This window comes from Anabas testudineus, chromosome 22, assembly GCF_900324465.2.
Source record: "Anabas testudineus chromosome 22, fAnaTes1.2, whole genome shotgun sequence".
In the NCBI taxonomy this organism is placed as follows: Eukaryota; Metazoa; Chordata; class Actinopteri; order Anabantiformes; family Anabantidae; genus Anabas; species Anabas testudineus.
In genome coordinates this window covers 8,463,109-8,482,756 of record NC_046630.1, presented here as the reverse complement: position 1 = coordinate 8,482,756, position 19,648 = coordinate 8,463,109, and the positions used below count along the sequence as shown (strand labels likewise).

At 41.9% G+C, this 19,648-nt stretch overlaps 1 protein-coding gene across 4 annotated transcripts in view; it reads right to left on the bottom strand.

Annotated features, from left to right (window-relative positions):
• Positions 1–2,839: 2,839 nt before the first annotated feature.
• Positions 2,840–19,648, bottom strand: part of cdin1 (CDAN1 interacting nuclease 1) — a 50,903-nt gene continuing 34,094 nt past the window's right edge. For all 4 annotated transcript variants that reach the window (XM_026340401.1, XM_026340402.1, XM_026340404.1 and 1 more), the window contains one exon: positions 2,840–4,317. In XM_026340401.1, the coding sequence (XP_026196186.1) occupies positions 4,161–4,317 (157 nt within the window). In that variant the 3' untranslated portion in view covers positions 2,840–4,160. The remainder of the gene's footprint in view (positions 4,318–19,648) is intronic.

The following is a 19,648-nucleotide window of genomic DNA, read 5'->3' as shown; positions in this document are numbered from 1 at the left end:
TTTTAAAAATCCATGACGATATCTATTAAAACAATGGGGACAAATTAAATCTGACAAGCAAAAAATAGCCACTGTGAAATATGGTGGATACATGACATCTCAGAGAAACTCAGGACAGTCTGTGGGCCCGGCAGTGAACACAGTCACGTGGTGGATCACATCTCAGTGGAGGAAACGCCAAATATGCTTCCTGGATTTATTTGAAGGTATGGGTTACACACTGAGTGCCATTGTTTTTACAATGAGAGCTTGGTTCTAACTGGGATACCTCAATTAGCAGGAAGTCAGTCAACACCTCTCCCTTCAACACAGAGTAACATCTACCATATTTAGGTCTCCACTGCCAAGCTTTTCCTTTTTGTGTAAAGTGACTTGCGTTGCTCATTTCAATGGAAAGTTTCAGCGTCCAGCTTCTGAATGCACGTGATCTAATGTCACATCAGTGTCAGGAGTCGTTTTTTGTTTTTAGCCTTGTCTCTGCTTGTCCTGCATTACCAATGACTCATACCCCACTAAACTAAAATTGCCTCACATTCCCTGCCCCTCTGAGTAGATTAATGTGTCATAGTTGTTCAGTTTCCCTCAAACATAGCATCTGCCCTCTATTCTGTCAATCAAACTGCTTTGCGATTTAGAATCCCCCCCCAGACCATTTTTTCTCATGCTCCATTGTTGTTTTTAAATAACAGCCGCTGATTAGAAGGCAGAGCTTCCTAAAAATAAAAATGAAATCTCCACGTATCTACATCAGCACAGTGCAGTGAGGCCGCCTTTTTCCCAGTGCTGTTCTTCAAGCCCTCTAAAAATGCTTTTTTTAATTTCAAACTGGCTGCTCTGACTCTTCTAGGAGAACTTTTATTTATTTCCACCCTGTGATGTCTTGCTGGCTGAGGGAGGCTGAGAGGATCCCGACTAAAAGCACTACGCTGCCTGGGGCAGAAACAGGCCAGAGCTCTCTCTACATAAATAACACAGGAGCGTGGAGGAAGTCTGTTTGGTGGTCTGCTGGATGGATAGAACCTACCCTTCAGATTCTGCCCTTCTATCTCAGTCTCTGCGCCTCAGTGGTCTATCTAGCAGCTTGACTGAAGACGCATAAAACAGTTGGATCTGGAAGAGATTGGGCCAAGATGTACATCCGAGTGGATAGTGGACTTCCAATTGCCTGTTGAAGCCAGACAGAGTGGTTGCTGTGAACTGCATCAAACTAATCTGACACATGGGAATCACAGATCTAAGAATTGTATCCGATCGTACGATAGAGAATAAAATGTTTTGCACATTGTAAATAAATAAATAAAGATGTCTCTCAAAATGTCTCATTTACTGTAAATTGTCAGTAATCCTCATGTAAAAAATGTGAAAAATGTGTTGAAGCTCCTTCTAGACTCCTCTCAAGAATCAAATTTCTCCAGAATCCTAATGGTCCGGGCCACAGGAAGTATCCTCTCCAAACTGGCCTTGTTTGGAGAGCACTCGAGTTCCCCATTGTTGTGACATGAACAATGCATCTAAAAAGAGTTGAGAGATGAGGAAAACAACAAAATAAAGAGGTCTGGCTCACAAAAATCATCAGATGGAAGCGTTTTCTTTTTTTATTTGCACTCACATCATGGAAATATTGTCAGCTGACGCCGATGTCAGCCCTCGCCTTTGAAGTAGGTTTAAAAAAAGCTGTATTTAGTTTGCATTGTGTGCAAAACCTAATTTATAGGAGTTGACCCTGGCTCCTCTTTTGTGTGACAGCCATCTTGGAAAACAATGGCAGGAAGGCTTGAAACTTGAGAGGAACTGAATGTGCTGTTTTCCATTTTTTCTGTTCTTATTCAACAGAGAATTTTCCCTCCCTGAGTAAAATAGCTCTGTTTTTGTGTCCAACAGGAGCCATAAACTGATGTCTAAGCATTCCATGGCCAGGCAACAGGGCCGAGTTTAACTGGACACACGGGGACAGTTGTTTTGTACCACATGGAGCGAGGGGGGGTGGGGGGATATCAGAGGAAGCCATGGCCGCCTGGCGACCCCACAGTGACCCACTGGCCTCGTCATGGAGGGATCAAGGCCTAGATGGGAGCTGGCTGAAGGTTAGAGGTTTAAGGGTAACAAATCAAGCAACACTTAAATGCTATTTAACCCACCCGCTGCATACCATATCTCTGTGAGTGGTACATGCCTGTGCACAACTAACATAGAAACACTTGTCTATACGCTTTCTATATGGGGGAGATCTCTTCAGTAATAGAGAAGAGGATCAGGTTTGGGAATGACGCTGCTGCTGTGAAGACAAGGAGAGCACGTCATTATAATCACATCTTACTACACCTTTGATTGATGGTCTGCTTTCATTAACTTCTCCGCAGGACAACAGATGAAGGCTGATGGTGAGCTATGAAGCCACTCTGGCATTAAAAATGCTCTGTATTAATAGGGTTAACAGTCTAAATATGTGTAAGAGTATTCCCCTTTTATTATAGTATGTCTTCTATGAGGTGGTGGCAGGTTCTTCATCCTTTCACTTTCTTCCCTCTTATTGTTTTGTGTGCCATGGAGAGAAGGACAGAACAGGGACCCCACACTCTCCTAAAGATAGTTCATATCGGCCTCTAAAAGCATCACTCAACTTTATGTTCACTTCTGGTTCCCCTAGCCTGACTGTGTTCCTTCAGTTAGTGTCTAGTCATAAAAGGTACTGGGATTGTAAAGATGTGCAACAGAAAACTGCCGGATAGTCACACACCTTTACATGGAAATCAGGTGCCTGTAGGCACTCACGGGGGTTAAGTAAAAGATGTGTATAATACATCTAGAAATGTATGCATTAACAATTATAACAAGAACATATTATTGTAAGGTATTTATTCTAAATAAACATACAAATTGAACAGTTGAACAGTGTAATAGGAATTTTAAGTATTTTAGGAAATTTATCAGTGTAAAAAATGGGACAGATCAAAACTAAGACTTGCATTTTGCATGACAGTGGTCTTTTCTCAACACATGCACTAATAACCTGTGTAACATAACTTTTAGGCTACTTGTCCTGCTAGTTCATGTTAACAAATGAAGCTAACATTGCTTACTATAGATATTCAATAAAGGCTTCAGGCTAATAAACAACTTTGTGGTGAGTGCTGAAACTATTTATTAAATCAAAATCAAAAAATTACTTGCTCAAACATTTCATAATAGCTAATAATAAAACTTTTATGTTTTATAGCAGTGTAAATTGAATATATTTTGGATTTATTTATTTATCTATTATTAAACCATTTCTATATTTCACACCACAACAGGCCAAAGTCAACAATAGAAGCACCTGTTGTGCACGTAATCAAAATCGGTAGGTGGGCCGATGGGGGCCTGTACACACACAAAAATAAAAATAAAATTAACAAATGTTAATTCATAGTTTCCAATTTACAGTGTCTTAAAATAATCCACAGTCAGGATAATTGTGTTGTAAAATGTATGTTGTGGTGTGAACCCTTGCTTCAAACTACTGTGTTTAAAAAAATAAAAAATAAATCAACAGATAGATTTTGTATGGTGATGTGAAAAAGGTCACAGTGAGGCCATCTTTAATCAGAAATGATCCTGTTTACCCCTCTGGAGTGTGACTGTGAGGGCACTGAGTGACGCAGGTGAGAGACAGGCATCCACCCAGCCCCTGGACCGCACCTCGCTTATCTGCCTATGGAACGAAGGAGGAAAAAAGTGACAAAGGCCAGGGCTTTGGGTGTGATAAGGAAGGGCCCTATGTCCTGCTTTGGCCCCGGCTATCCATTGCAAGAGGCCATCCAGGGGCCAGACGCTGACCACCACCACCGGTGTTGTCACACACGGGTATGAATCTGACCCTGTGCTGGCAGATATACGGAGTAGTGGTGTGTATTTGCACGTGGTATCTTAAGGGCAGTGAAAAAGAGGCAGAGACAGACTAAGAGAGAGGGTCAGGTGGAGTTCACCACTGATTTTTTGCCAATGGTCTCGCACTGCAGGAAAGCCAAATTGCTTCCGGACATAGGTCTCCGCCCCAGCATAGTTCAGTGTCTGTACCCTTCCCACCTTCTGGTCTTCCCCTTTCTTCCTTCCATTCATCCTCCCATCCTCAACTTTTTTGTCTTTTTGCTCCACTTCTCGTCTTTTCTCACTCTTTGTCCTTATTCTGGCTCTTGTGGCAGTCGGTCCTGCTGGGAGGCATGGCACAAAGTAACAATGTCTGTAGGGAAGGAGTCTTTGAGCAGGATGCCTCGGTCTCTCTGGCAGTCCAGCTCTCCTATGAAACCATACCAGTAAATCACAAGGCCTGGACCAAACCTGCAACAAAAAAACAAAAGCAACAAAGGGGTTTATTGGTTAGTACATTGCTGTCATCTCAGAGTTCTGAAGAAGTTATCAATGAGTTATACACTTGCCTTTAAATTTAGTTTGGCAAAAAACTAGGGGCTGTTGACTTTGGATTTGGAAGACATAAAGCAAAAATAAGTTTGTGAAGAGACAGATGGGACATCAGCAAATATATGATAGATAAGTTTTCCTAGGTATTTTTCTTTGATCCCAATCCAGGAAACCTCTGCTGAATCAAACAAAAAAAGCTGCCAGACAGATTAGGATCTTTCTGACAGGGTGATACACACTCGATCGCATTACAATGGCAGAGAAATAACAATAATCTGTGAAATAACAAAGCTCTACACCATGGCCTCCGGATCCTGTCATCGGAAGCCTTTGGCACATAGCAGAGCACACAGAGTTCAACACAGAGTCTGAGACTTAAACACGCTGCATCTGGTGGTTAACGTTAGCCAGTTCAACAGTGTCCAGCTGTTTCATTCAAAATCACTTTGAAAGTTGAAGCAACTTCGCCTTAGTTGGAAAGCACAGCAGTTCCTAAGAACTATAAATAATGACTTCCCAGGCAACAGAGAAGTTCAGACTATTTAAATATGAGGAGTTGTATTTATTTATTTTTTTTCTATCTTTCATTTTCTCCTTTCAATCTTCTACTATTATTGTCTCTTAAAGACACTGTAACTACTGTACACCTGAAGGCCTGCTGAAAAGTGCAGAACAATTAAAGTGCTGGCTTACCGGAAGTGTGCACCGTTATTTCACTATGGCCATAAATCATCTTTCAAGCTATTTATTATACCCCAAAGAGCCACTGGTGGCCCCTCTCTGCCTCATATAGATCATACCTATTCTTTGAACATTAGCTGCCATGCATAAAGAAATGTCACAGCTGAACTCTGAATGGAGAGCACCTCAGCTGCCACATGCAAAACCAGATTCAGGGTAACAGCTAACAGTGATCTGGTCCCAGACATTCTATCCTCAATCCTTAACAATGTTGTGGGGCCTCTGGAGACCTGGACAGGAAGCTAGTCAAAGAGCAGCAGAAGTTCAGCTCCAAGGTGCATAAAACCTTGAACCTGTAATCAATCATTGCATTTTGAAATAGTGACTTGAGCACCGTATGGTGTTTTTTTAATAACAATTATGGAAATCTTTTGTCTTTGTGTGGTTGGAATTTATGATATTATAAATACCTAGACATTTAACATTACAATTTCTATTTTAAGCACATAAATTATAAACGCCATGAGAATCAGATATATGTACTTGCATACGTTACTGTGTTGACTGGGCCTTGAGGCAGTGCATGTTCTACATACTGTACTTGTTTGGAAACAGACACATGCACCAAAATATGTGACTCTACATGCATACACCCCTCCCTCCAAGAAGCCCTTGCAGCAGTACATGCTTCTGCACCCCCATCCATGCATTCTACATTTCAGAGTGTGTGATTTACGGTGCTATCTATGAACAAACAGGCCAAAGCTAACAGCCCTGGAGAAAGCTCGCAGATGCACACTGAAAGTTCACCACAATGTCACATACACATAGCTTAGCCTCTCAGTGCCGCACAAAGCTCAAACTCTCATCTTTTCCATGGTTCACTGCTGCACATGGCTGTCAACTCTTAATATGGAAATGTTATGGAAACAAAACCTAAACATTTACATTAGATGACTTTGGAAAAGGGGTTATGCTCTTCTTTTATTCAGCCGCTATCCTGTATGTATTTCCTGTGCTCTGGATGGGGAGGTGAGGCTGAAAAGGGAAGAAAAGAGAGGCCCGCTTTCCTCAAAGTGGAAAGAGGCAACCTTCTGGAAAGGTTAAAACTGTACATCAACAGATAAGGCAGCGGCATACAATACATCATGTCCTGGGTCTGTCAGGGGAGGCCGAGCACAAATTGAAACAAGCAAAATTATAAACACAGGGGAGCCATGTCACCAAGGCCTTACCATACCGTAAAGAAAATAAATGGACTTTGAATCCTACTCAGAATTAATACAAGTCAATACTACAGGGACCATGAGGTAAAAATCTGAGACTGGGAACAGAAACAATAACACTGAGGGGGAAGGGAATGGTCAAGGGGCTAAGACTGAGTCTGACGGCTACAGATTCATAAGAAACAGCATGCAGACACTGTAGAAAGCAGTTATAAACACAATATACAGTCTGATGTACAGCCATATATACCACTATACACTATACTCTATAGGTTTGTGTGTTATAATAATAAAAGTTTGAATTTGTTAGGAAATTTTAGTTTATTATGTGGGCTGGCTCATCTTAACCTGGCGTGTGCTTATTACATGCACCACCTCTAATTCAGTGTCAGCAATCTTCCAATAAACACTTCACTATCTTTGCTGGTGAAATTGTTTGTGAAATGTAGCTAATTTCAGCAGTCAGGGCCACTTGACGAGCCTGGGCGTGGATCGCGACTGCCAGCCATGCTTTCGTTAGTGTTAATGAGCAGGTCGCATTTGGAGCAGGTGCCAAGCAGCTTACTACGGGAACTTAATGAGAGCGAGACACTCAGGAACAAAAAAAATAAACCTTGAATGGAGAAGAGGGAGTGTTATTAGTGTCAGCGAGTCAAGCATCACACAGAGCTAAAAACAGAATGCAATCTCTGCATCTTAAATGTCTAACCCACACATACAAAGAGCACTAGTAAAAACACGATGCGCACATTCAATACAAACACAATAAAAGCACAGACTGTGACTTAAGAGTGATTTTGATTTTATTTTCAAAAAAAAAAAAAGTCTGAGGTTGCTGAAGGTCAGACAGCTCCCAGTCCCCAGAAACAACCTTCTGAGTTTAACATTTCTACCAAACACACAGATCAAGGTTAATTTGATCTGCCATGTTTGGTGAGGAAAAGCTTTACTAAAACTTGGGTCCAAGCCCTTCTGCCAAACCACATTACGCGACATGATGAATTATCAATAAAATCAAGATGAATTTACACTGGACCTTAAAACACCCTCACTTCATTCTACATACCACACAGACCCATTTTAAACAAACGCCCCGGCAATGATTTAGACTGCATAAGCCTCTACCTGAGGGTGAACTCTATGTCTCCGGGGTCTTCCCACAAAGACTTCTTTGTTTTCAGCATCCATACATCAGGTCACAAGGTAGGGCCACTAGAGTACTGCCAAACATTAGCTTTAGTCGGTCTTTTCTCTGCTCCCTGAAATGAAGGTATGAAACCTGCTCAACTTCTTTTAAGACAGAGAGCACTGAGAGTGATTGGGGTGAGAGGTCTAGAAGAATAAATGTCTCTGTGTAGGTGATGGATGAAATGTGTACATAGCAAAAGATAGAAAACGTGCATATTATTGACAAAAGGCTTGTTCTTTTGAGGTGAGTCTCTGCTATAAGCAGCTTGCTGTAACTGTTTATTTACAGCTCAGATAATGGCTCGGATGTGTAGTGTTTTAGAGCAGGGCAGTGACTCAAGAACTGCCGGGCGATACAGCCCTCAAGCTGATCACTGTACATCCAGCTTGTGTATTTTAAAAGGTGTTACAGTATCTGTGTGCAGAAAGTTGGGCAATCTAATGATGAAGACAGCCATCATAACACAAGCTTCTCTGCACTCGAATAGGATATTTAAAAGCAGACTCTGGCTGGAGGGCTGTCCTTGAACACGGAGGTAAATAATCCTTCCTACAAACATACACCCTACTGTCCATAAATAACAAGGGTTGAACAGAAGAGTTAACCTCCTACAGACAAGCCATTAACATGACTAGAGCTAACAATAGAACTTTTATTTTTTCTCTCCATCTCCTTGTTTATGTGCGCGGAAAATCTCTATTCTTCCTGGATATGTAAAACACAAATACAAGGAGCTGCTAAATGAGTCACACAAACCTACACAAGCATTATAATTAAGGTGGAAGAGAGGGCAATAAAAATAAAACATCTTCCACCAGGTGTAATTCTCCCAGACAGTTTTATGTTTTCTGTCGGTGGGGCATGGAAATGACACGTGATGCAAATGTGGTTTATCTCTGTCACTGTTGGATGTGGGGAGAGCGTTTTAGGTGGATGTACCGCATGAATGTTTGTGTAGCTGTATTGTTTGGCTTAACATGGAGGTGTGGAGGTATAATGCGTAAGAATGACAGGTGGGGGAGGTCAGGTTGAGTCAGTGGGTGGTACGATGCACTTGTGGCTAATTTACACTCACTGACGCAAGATAGGAATATCACAAGAGAGACCAGAGGATTCCAGGGTTTTATCTGCTGACCATAGCGACCAGTGTAACTGTAACTGTAATCTCTCTGACCACACAAGTAGTCAATGTTCAGCCTGAGACACCTTTAGCTTAAGGACCCTATGAAGAACCCATCCATCCATCCGCAGTGCAATATTGAGATGTTGCATTTTTGTGATTTGTGCTTTACAGTTGTGGTTCAAGTCGCTTTTCAAAGTAAAGTTTTCTGACCTTTTTGTTAATAACTAAATATACATATTAGCGATTTATTTTGGGGATTTTATTTTTAACCTCTATTCCTAACACCCTCTCAGAACATCACTGCACTACAGGTCTCTGCAGTCTTTATCTCCCACTAACAAATTATCACTTTCTCTGGCCTCCTATCACCTCTGTCACCTTCTCACATTAACCTAAATCTTATCATCTCAGCCACATAGAACCTGACTCTATATCCCTCAGTTGATTGATAACGTGGCTAAAACATGATTATGTGAATATGCTAATAATCACCAAGCTTTGTATTTTGGTGGTATAGCAACAAGACAAAGAAAACACTGCCCCGCACACCATTTGGTCCTGGTTAGGATCTGTTTGTAAAATATCAAGCTTCCCACAACATCCTGCAGCCAAAGGGTGGAGTCTTGATCAGTGTTTGGAACTTGTTATGTCCCCTAACTGAGCATGTCGCCTGCCACATCAGTAACATATCTGAGGGACAAGTGTGCATTGTGTGTGCAACGTGTCCTGGTCCCCCTCTCAGATCTGTAGCGTTACGGTCCAATGCGCTTGGACACACCCTGGTCTGCTTTAGATGTGGAGCGAAACCAAACGAGGTGTAGTCTGGCTTTAGCTTTGTGTGTTTAGTGTTAAAAGGTTGGTCCAAACAGCATCAAGGACACTGCATACGACAAAACAATCTACTGACGACAGCTCTGCGATGACACAGAACAATCACATTAAGTTACACTGAGTTTCTGGAACAATTCATATTTACATCAGAACAGAAAACTGCTTTCGTTATATTCATTTAATGATAGGAATGATCTGTCTCTGTGCTTTTTCTCCGTCTGCGTAAGGGTTAACATTCGAACAGAGCTCACCTGATCTTTTCTCAGATATTGACTCCCCATCCTCTATAATGACCCTATATATCATGAAAATAGCTTGACTGCTTCGGTTATGACACACTGAGTGGGTATTCATTAACACTTGATGCTGATATTATTAAATTCTATTATGGCAAATGATGTCTTCAGTGCAAGTGCTGTATCAATAATGGCAATAATTGTGTCTGTGAGATGGAATGTATGTAAATACATTTTATATACTCATAGTGCACAGAATTTAGACGATGTTCATTATAAATAAAATGAGAATTAAAAATAACAGAAAAAAAATATCTGAGGATGATTAGTCCCCAAAAGCCAAAGACTGGCCACAGTGCTAATTTGGAGATCTGTCCAGGGAGTTGCTCTGGCCTTTGATGAGCCTCCATGTCTATAAGTTATGGTTGGAGACAGGAAAACTCACGGTGGCAGGGGAGCAGGCGGGGGGCTGGGAAGCTGTACAGACAGGACTACAGCGTCAGGGGGATACATGCTCCTTTAACCTGTTATTGTGAAATCCCAGCAGCCGTGGCCGATAATTGCCACCTGTCTCTGGGGAAAACGCAGACAAGGCAGGCAGAGGGACGGCCATTTTGCGTCTGTTGCTGCTCCTCGCCCTGTGCAGCCCTAGTCTTAATCCTGCCCTTAACCCTGGTGGCTAATGTGTTTTCAATTTAGGATGATCCCCCACTACAGGCACGGCCCTAATCAACAACAGTTTGTACTGTAACCCTATCTGCCCTTGCTAGGGCAGCGTCAGCTTGACCGGGCGCCTGCAAACCTGATGTGTACAACAGAACAGTGTTACGTGTGTATGGATGATACCATGTTTATATGTGAGGTCATAGGATGTGTGCCTGATATGTGGCTGTTTGTCTTCCACTTATGCTATTTAAATACAAAAATAAACATCCCACACATGCAATCAACAAAGAGAAACATTCTCGCAGAAGCAAGTTGCACATGATGCCCAAGACACTTCAGACACGTCATTAAATGATGAATGTATATAACGACAATCAAGGTCAGTGCCCTATTTAAACATACACTTGTTACACCTAACAGTACTAAAGGCAGAGGAAGCACAGAAAAATAATCATATATATTAAACAAGATGTGTGAAATGTGCCGTGTTTTAGTTCAACTTAAGTTGAAGTTTTCTTCACATCACTCCCAATTGCTCTTTATTTTGCAAAAGACCTTGTATTTCCATTCTGACACAGCTATCCAAGATACTATCCTGTGGCTCTTTCTCTCTGTCAGGCTCGGGAATACGTCCAATATCTTAAATTCTGCTGCCACTTCAGTGAGAGCTGAAGCAAAAGTTAAGCATGGAAAAGCAGGTGTTGTTGTGCATGGTCCTCCTGGCCTCTGCATCCATGTGTACACCCTGCCCCAAAATTAGAGCGTGACCTCTAATGTCTCCCTGGGAGAAAAAGAGGCCTGGCTTTTGTCCAAGTCAGCACCTTTGGAAGTGCAGTCGTGTTACCACCACTAAATCAACATGTCAGCGCCTGGCCTAGTGAACTTCTTCAGCTAGACTCCACTGCTTACAGCTACCCCACACACCTAATGAATTGGTGTGAATGCCCATCTGTCTGCTAAAAATGAAAAGTAGAAACGAGACATGAGCAGGAAAAAGTAAAACACATCTTTTTCAGATGTTGCATTTAATATTTACAGTTCACCAATATGATTACCATCATCAGAAACAGAAACACTATTATTAGTGCTGTTACTAAAACAGAGAGCTGCTGTGACAAACCAGTCAGCGCCAGGTTTTAAGGTATCCTCGCCATCAACCTTGGCCTCAGAGTCCAAAATGGAACTGTTGCAGTTTTGCACTTTTGGGCGGGGGGGGCAAGTTGGAGACGGACTCAGGCTAAGGCCCAAAGAAAGCCGTGTGCTTACTCGGCAGTCTGTTTACATTCCTGAGGGTAATTTTAGCCCCTCGGGGGGAGCAGAGCGGAGGGGCCGACATGTCGTTGGGGCTTGTCAGTGGTCGACGGGCCAGCCGGCGCAGTGGCGGCACCCGGACGTGTGGGTGGTACGTAAAAACACACACTTTCACACAGAGACATGGACCTCCAGCAGCCAGACCCCTGGGACTGTTACCTGTGTTTGTACCACTCTTTTACACAATCCTTTACTATATTTCCCATAATATCAATGGCAACTTTATAAGTAGACTGGACAACTAAACAGAGAGACAAGCTGATAAGAAGGGTCTCATGGAAAACTACATAAATGTGGGTGTAGTCTCGCTAACAGGCCAACCACAGAGCACCATTAGCTTTTGACAACATAGGATATCCCCAATGTTTTCCCTGATGATCTGGGGTGCAAATCTAATTTCATTGTAGTTTTTAAAAATTTGCAATGCAAACAAAGCAATAATCCTAGCTCAGGAATCACTCAGGGCTTCTGTTCATGTGTTGGGATTTGTTGTTTTATTAGTCCCAGCCCAGAGTGTCCCTCCAAAGGGCAAGAAAGAAAAATATTCATGTGTGTTTGCAGTGCGAGTGCGTGTGTTAGAGTGAGAAGAGAGAGAAGGAGAGAGGGGAGGTAGAGAGAGACTCAAAGCTTATCGAAAATAATTAGGCCAGGGATCAGGATGGAAGTTAAATACTGAGCTACGTGTAATGAAAGAAGCAGACTGGGGGACATCTAGGGGTCAGGCCCACACCAAACAGTGGTCCTCAGGCAATCTGGTATTGATTTTCACTCGTTTTGGTCGGAATGGGAGGGGGGTATGGAGAGGGACAGAGAGACGGGAAGAGGCCGCAGGGCCAAGTCTAAGGGTCTCATGAGTTGTCAACTTGACAGTTCAACTCCTTTTGGAGAAGAACAAACAAACAGAGGGGTCTCCTGGGCTGACAGCGTTTATCTGTCATAGCGATGACACTGCAAAGCCCCACACAATGCCCTCACAAGAGAGCAGAGTGGAGAGGAAAAGGAGGTAGGGTGGGTTGAAACAGATATACAGCGGCGCATTCCTTTAGCCTAAGAAGATAGGACTGAGCTCTGTTTAAGATCTGGCAACTCTGATTTACGAACATTACTGACAAATTTTCCAACTGCACTATATTCAGAATGAAAGTGAAATTCGAGAAGAAATAAAAATAATTTAAAGATAACGTGCATGTTGTCACTTATTATTACCGTTCTATAACACACACACACGTACAAAAGAAGGTAAATGAAAGTGGGCTCATTGCATACATAGGTCTAGTAACAAAACGTTTGGGTGGCTCTGATAAATCAGTGAGGTTGACCGTACAATCCACACAGATGTCAGTGCTCCTCTCTTGTCACTCCATCTGTGAAGGCCGTCACCCCGAGCTACTTCCCTCTCATGTCCTTAAAGACTTGAAGACCCCTTTTACTTTTTCCCTCAGACTGCCTCCTCGCTTTGTCACATTGCCAAAGGGGACTCCATTAGCCTGGCTATGCACATAGCCCCCAACACTCACTTACACTTAACACACTCACACACACGCAGAGGGAGGCTGAGACGTGCAGCTATGGCTGTCCACATCAAATTAGAGTAGCCCCTATTGTCCCTATTACAGCCTGGGAATGCTCCATCATGACGGATGCTACGGGGTCCCTCACTTGTCAGGAGTTGTCAGACAGATAGGGAGTCTGGATACACACAGCTGACAGGTAATCTTAATGTCTTCAATTAGCCCAATTAGGCCTGTCATAAACAATTCGATAAGTGCTCGACCAACACAAACAGATAAACGCATGCACAAGCGCACACAGGCATACACACTCACACGGCAAGGTCTGTGGGGTATTAATGAGAAGGATAATGGGTATATCAGCGGACGGTTGACTTGTCTTTTGTTTCAAGGAGGGGTGTGTCCCCATTCCTTGCTCTCAGCTGTGCACTGCTGGCTGCTACCTGGTCAGTTCAAATTGTACTATCTCCTTTCATTAGCGCATCGCTGGCTGAGAATCTGAAAGGCCGTGACAAAATTCATTTGAGATGGAGTGGGAGCAGATTGCCTGAAGCAGGTGTTATAAGGAAGATAAAACAAAAGCAGCACCTTTGTGTGTATCTGGGTGCGTGTGCGTGACAGGTTTTTCCTGGTTTTCACATTGTGTTCTTTTCCTTGCTATGGTAAATTGGTAATGACATAAAATGACATAGATGTGCTTCTGGAAAAAAAAAAAAAAAAAAAACAACAAAAAAAAAAAAACAAACCAGTAAGGAATCGGTCCAGTGAACACTTGGAGCATTTACAAAGCTGTGGTGAAATCTAAATATTGTTTCTAGTGTGACTAAATAGGCCAACACCTTGCTGTGTAGAAAATGTGCGATAACTGACATTGTTTGATTTGGTCTCTCCTTTACAATATCTTATCTCAAAGCATTGGTGACACCCACACTACATCCTCAGCTTTTGTCCTCTAACCGTCTCTTTAAATTCATCTATTTGCATTCACTATCACATTCCTTTTCTCCAGTTACACAGGACACGTTTCAGGAACCGTGAAGCACAAGCTAATATTTAAAACAGAGATTCCACAGTTTGCAAACACAAGAGTTGAAAAAAGTTGGCATCAATATTTGAACAAGAACTTCACATCAAGACTGCCTTGATCTTATGTACAGAGGCCTTGAAATGCCCCACATCAAGCAATAACGCTGACAGTTTCAATGTAGTGCTTATACAGTAGTCTCTGGGCATTCAGGGCAATGTTGTACAAAGGCAAAAAAAAAAAGAAGAGCAAAATACAATCAACACAAAAAAATTCAGCGAAAACCAAGGCAATGCGCTGAATGGTGAAATCCCAAGGCACATTTTCATTCGAGGAGTCAAACTGGTGCGGGAAGACAAACCAACTGCTATCAGCAAGCTCTGCGATGGACCTGTAACTCTACTTCTGATCTTTACCTCAAGTGACAGCTGGAATGCCATCTGAGGAAAAAAACAGGAGGAAAGAAAGAAAGAGAAAAGCCGTCACCAGGAAAGTTGTAATAGGAAATTGCTCTTGGCAACTATTTGTTCAAGCACCAGATTTTTTTCGTCTTTATGCCAACCCGGCGAGCCCCCATTGGAAAACAGGGCAAGTCCCCCTAATGAGTAATCTATTTCAAAGCAGTCGTGTCTGGGCATGACAGTTTACTGAGAGGCTTGAAGAACTGGTAATTACCAGTGTTACAGGGCAATTAATGCATATTACACTGCGGCACTCATGGTGGTGACTGTCAGCTCCCCAATAAAAATGAGCACTCTTCAGCTAAAGGGTGACATTAATTGGGCCCTTAATGACTATGCAGAGGAACCAAGCCAAATAGGAACAAAACAGGGGACTTGCTCTGACTCCAGCAGAGGGCTGGAAATTGGACTAAAAATGAGATTAATTGCTGTTTAGAAAAAAAAGAAGGGAAAAATGTGGTAAGGGGAAGGGGGAGAAAGAGGTTGGAATTATAGGGTGCAGAGAGCAAGAGCTGCTCATACGGATGACAATTCAATTAATTATTTTATACTGCATTTTCTATACCTTAAGGAGTACAGACATGCCTCGGGTCCCTTTCTTAGGGCTTTGTCTTGTATGATTCTCACTGCGTAAACAGCTCCATTTCCCAAAACACCCACACAGTATCATGGTGCACACACTCAATATAATGAATACATCTAAAAAAAAGAATCCTCCCCATATTACATGAAGAAGGAATATATATATATATGTATAGCTGTGATGAATGTAAAGGAGATGAGGTGGTTGGGTTTTCCATGATTTGCAATAAAGAGAAATCATCTTAAGAAGCATGCATTCAGAGTTTCTGGGTTACACACTTTCCTGTGAAGCCTAAGGCCTTAAGTATGTCTTTCCACGTAAAACAGTCCATAAAAACATTAAGCAAAGCTTTCATTAAAAGTAAATCTGCCAAATTGCAGGCCTTCCACCCCCAGAAATGCTTGTTTAGAAGGAGATCAAGGATGTGGTGTGTGTGGATGAAGTAATTCTGATTAATGTTGCTAAAGCTAGGCACGTACTGAACAGCACCTGAATATGCAAGCCCCAAATCATAAAAATATCAGCATGCAAAACATGCCGTCATTTGCATACATTTTTGATTTTGGATTTCCTTGCTATTTAAATATGCAGTTAGAAATAGTCCAGCGCTGCCTCTTGCGCTGTCACGCTGCACACTCACACTGTCATTGGTCCTGATAGAACTCTTCTGCTTCAAAGGGAGCTTTGCAATGGAGAAGAGAATGAGCAAATATTTGAATTGCAAAAACACATCATCTTCAGAGGGGAAAAAAATTCAAGACAACTTTCTAGAGTTACAGACACCCCAAACCCCCAGCAAGCTAACCCTCTGCACACAGCACAAAAAAGTCAACATATTCATAGCGTAAGCACTCTCCTCGCTAATTTACCATATCCGAATTTGTGTAATGGGATATGACACATTTTAGAGGGGATTGCGGGGAAAAAAAAAACTTTAATTTGAGGAGAGAACCATAAAATGTTTAAGCTGCCCCTGTATTTAGCTGAAATCCACCACACAAATCCAGGTTCGCAGACAACTTGACATGGGTTTGATTACAGAATGAAGCGTAATTAGCTACTTAAGTTATCTTCTGGAAGGTTGGGGTGAGCAGCACCACCAACCTTGCTAGCTATTTCGGCATTCATAAAGACACCTTTAGACTCTACAGATGTACTTTTCCCCATCCGCATTCAGCGCAGCCTGTACACATCCATTTACATGCAATCACTGCAGGAAAATCAGTTTCCAACTTTTCCAGAAGTTACTCAAAAAAACATGCAATAAATAATCTTCATGACAAATCAATATAATGACTCATAGCATATTTGAAAGTATGCACTCCACAATTTTATGCCAGTACAAATATAACTTTTAGGCCAAAAGTTACAAGTCTAGCCACCAAGGCCATGAACAACAGTACTAGCAATAAATACTCATCTTCAGACATCTGAAAAAACACCCCTGCAAAAAGGGGGAAAACACTCATCTCCTGTGTTTATGATTGTAAATTTATGTACCACAGGCTCAGAAACTGCCTTGAATTTTAAATTGGGGAAAAAGTGAGCATCTCAAATATATATTCAGAAAATATCTGGGACACATGGAGAATTGAACTGTAAAAAAGTGGCAGAATTAAGTGTGGAAAGGCAAGCAATCAGCTACTGTTGGGGGGGGGGAATTCAAGGCCATGTTGTTTAAGCAGTTCAAAACTTTAAATGCAAGGCAAATATGTGGATTTCATACAAAAATAAAACGATAAAATAAAGTATTCACTGTTGCCTTGATTGAAAATTTGATTTAAACATCATTCTATAAGAGTCAACCTACAACCTGTCTTAAAATGCTCATGTCTTGTAATCTCTCAGTTAGCATTACCCAGAGCTTCTGTCCACATCACAGCCCAGTCCTCATGTGGCCTCCAATCGTTGTGAGCCGCCTACTTACGTGTAGACAGCTTGGAGACAGGTATGAGCAGAAATCAAACCTGAATGATGAATAGCTTAACTACACAATGACCTCTGTCACTGGGTTCTTGCCCTAAATCAATGCTGCTGATAAGGGCCCTGTGCCAGCGCTCACCTTGGTATGTTCACTAGCAGGCCTTATCTATGGCAGGAGGAAGTATGAGTAATAACTAAAGACAAGCCACAACAAAACCGCTAAACCTACCTTGTCAAACATAATTTACGATGTAGATCCTTCTGACCCCTCCCTCTGCTGCTGTTAAAACAGTAATTGTGAGAACCAAAGAGATTTGGGACTGTGTTTGGAAGATTAACCTGCTATAGGTTGGTGGGAAGATCTCTTAGCTCCAAGTGAGGTTCATATATGAACACAGAGACTGATGACTGACATATTCTACTCTCGATTCTCTTTGGCAACAAACGCAGCCATTAAACAATAATGAATAAAATGCTTAAATGTGAGCTCTACACTAAAGTCTACGCAGAGTGGCCAAACTTTCAGTGATTCATACAAGGAGAGTTTGGAGGCTGAAGTTGAGAAGAGGGCTGACAGGAAGTTGAAGAAAATCCTTTATGGAGATTACAGCACTGAGTACTTTAAGACCTTTCAGTAGTTTTTCATTTGATTGTGTGTGTGACATAGAAAGAGACACAGAGAGCACAGCAAGAGAGTGAGCAGGCTTCCAGGCACTTGTCAAAATGGAGAGAAAGACCAAACATGACATCAAATGTTGCAATTAGCTGACCCCTTTCTCTTCTCCTCAGTTTAAAAAGGCCTGCCTTTAAAACCCTGATTAAAATATGTTTGCTTTCTCATTCAAAATGACATTTGACAAGGTTAGTAATATTTCAACTAACTGCAAAAACATTCTTGTGGCGTAATCCTTTTTTTCCATCACTTTGCAGGGGCGCAGGTAACCTCGGAGTGAGTTTCCCATGAACTCAGCTGTATAATCTGAAAACAAAACGTCTGGGAGAGAAAAAAAAAAAAAAAAAAAGCAAGAGTGGTTCAAAGTTTTACTCGAGAGTGTTTTGTTTCAACCAGGCAGCCGAAGCTAAATGTTTTGCGATCATTATTCAGAGAATTTATCCCCTTTCTAATTCAAACCACCACGAATATTTAAACCAGAGCCAGTAGCCTTTTTTCTAACCACGAGCTCCATCCTTAGCAGTGACTCAGGGGGCTGAGGACTGTCAGCGCCTCAGTGGATAGAGTTCCTCAAACTGTTAAAGCCCCTCATCACCAAATTAGCAGAGGTGTAGTCTGTAGTCCAATGGTCTGTCCAGTGCAATGTAAAAAGTAAAGTAAGATGCAATTTCATGGTGCATGATTTTTTTGGAGTGGTACATTGCTGTCACATTGCAGCTTTGGAATCAATGTAGAGAAGTTAAAGAAAAAAAAGGGAACAAAATGTCAGCAAACTTTAAAAAATAAATAAATAAATGTAAATGGTGTCTGGATGAGCCTTTGTCAGTGTGCAGTGCTGACAAAACAAGCTGAGGATAAGCAATGTAAAACAGAAGAGATCAGATATGGTCAGGCCAAAAACTCGGTAAAGTTAATAGTTTTCACATCTATTCTAGTCGAAGGAGAAGAGAATGTGACGTGTTGGGCCGGACAGTAAGCCAGCCCAGGCTTAGCTGCAGCTGTGCTCAAATTGAAGTGGCACTTTCTATCAGAGGCCTTTCAACAGACAGCTCTATTCTGCCCTTTCACTTGTAACCTTCATGACATGGAGATACCCCTTACAAAAAATAAGAGTGGTCATATAAAACACACCGCTGCCACTGAAGAGTAAGACTTTAACAGGGGGGGAAAATGCACGCTGCAATTGTGCCAGCTGATAGAGATATCACTCAAAATGAGAAATACATTTCTCAGACGTCTCCGTGGCGGCTGTTCAAAGGGGGGTGGCTCAAAGCCCCAAACTCTGCACAGAGTTTATATTTCACTTGTTCAGAAAAGCATTGCTCTATTATCTTGCATCAGTCCAAAGGAAAGGGATTGGGTATCATTCGTTTCAACTTCCCACCTATGATGAAACATTACATCCACAGCAGACAGAGTTGGAATTTGGATCATATTATTACCCTATTAACTCCTTAAGCCATTATCACAAAGGTTTGGTTTATGGTAACTTGTATATACATAGTACATAAAGGAAAAAAAACATAAACATTATTAAGACGAAGAGGGTTTAATAAGGTTCAGAAGCCAAATGCATTTTTCCTAATCATTTATAGACCTGACAGAGCTTGTAGAGACATATCTGTTGACCTGGTCGATCTTGAACATTAACCTCCAAATTTGTTGAGCAAAATCAAAAGGTCAGGATTTGGACAGGGGCTCCTCATGTGTCTTTGATTACACACTCCACTAAGGGATAGGCAGGCAGAGATGTTTAAGCTATCAAGCAATCACACCGCAGAGAGATGTGAAACTCAAACCAGAGCGAGGAGA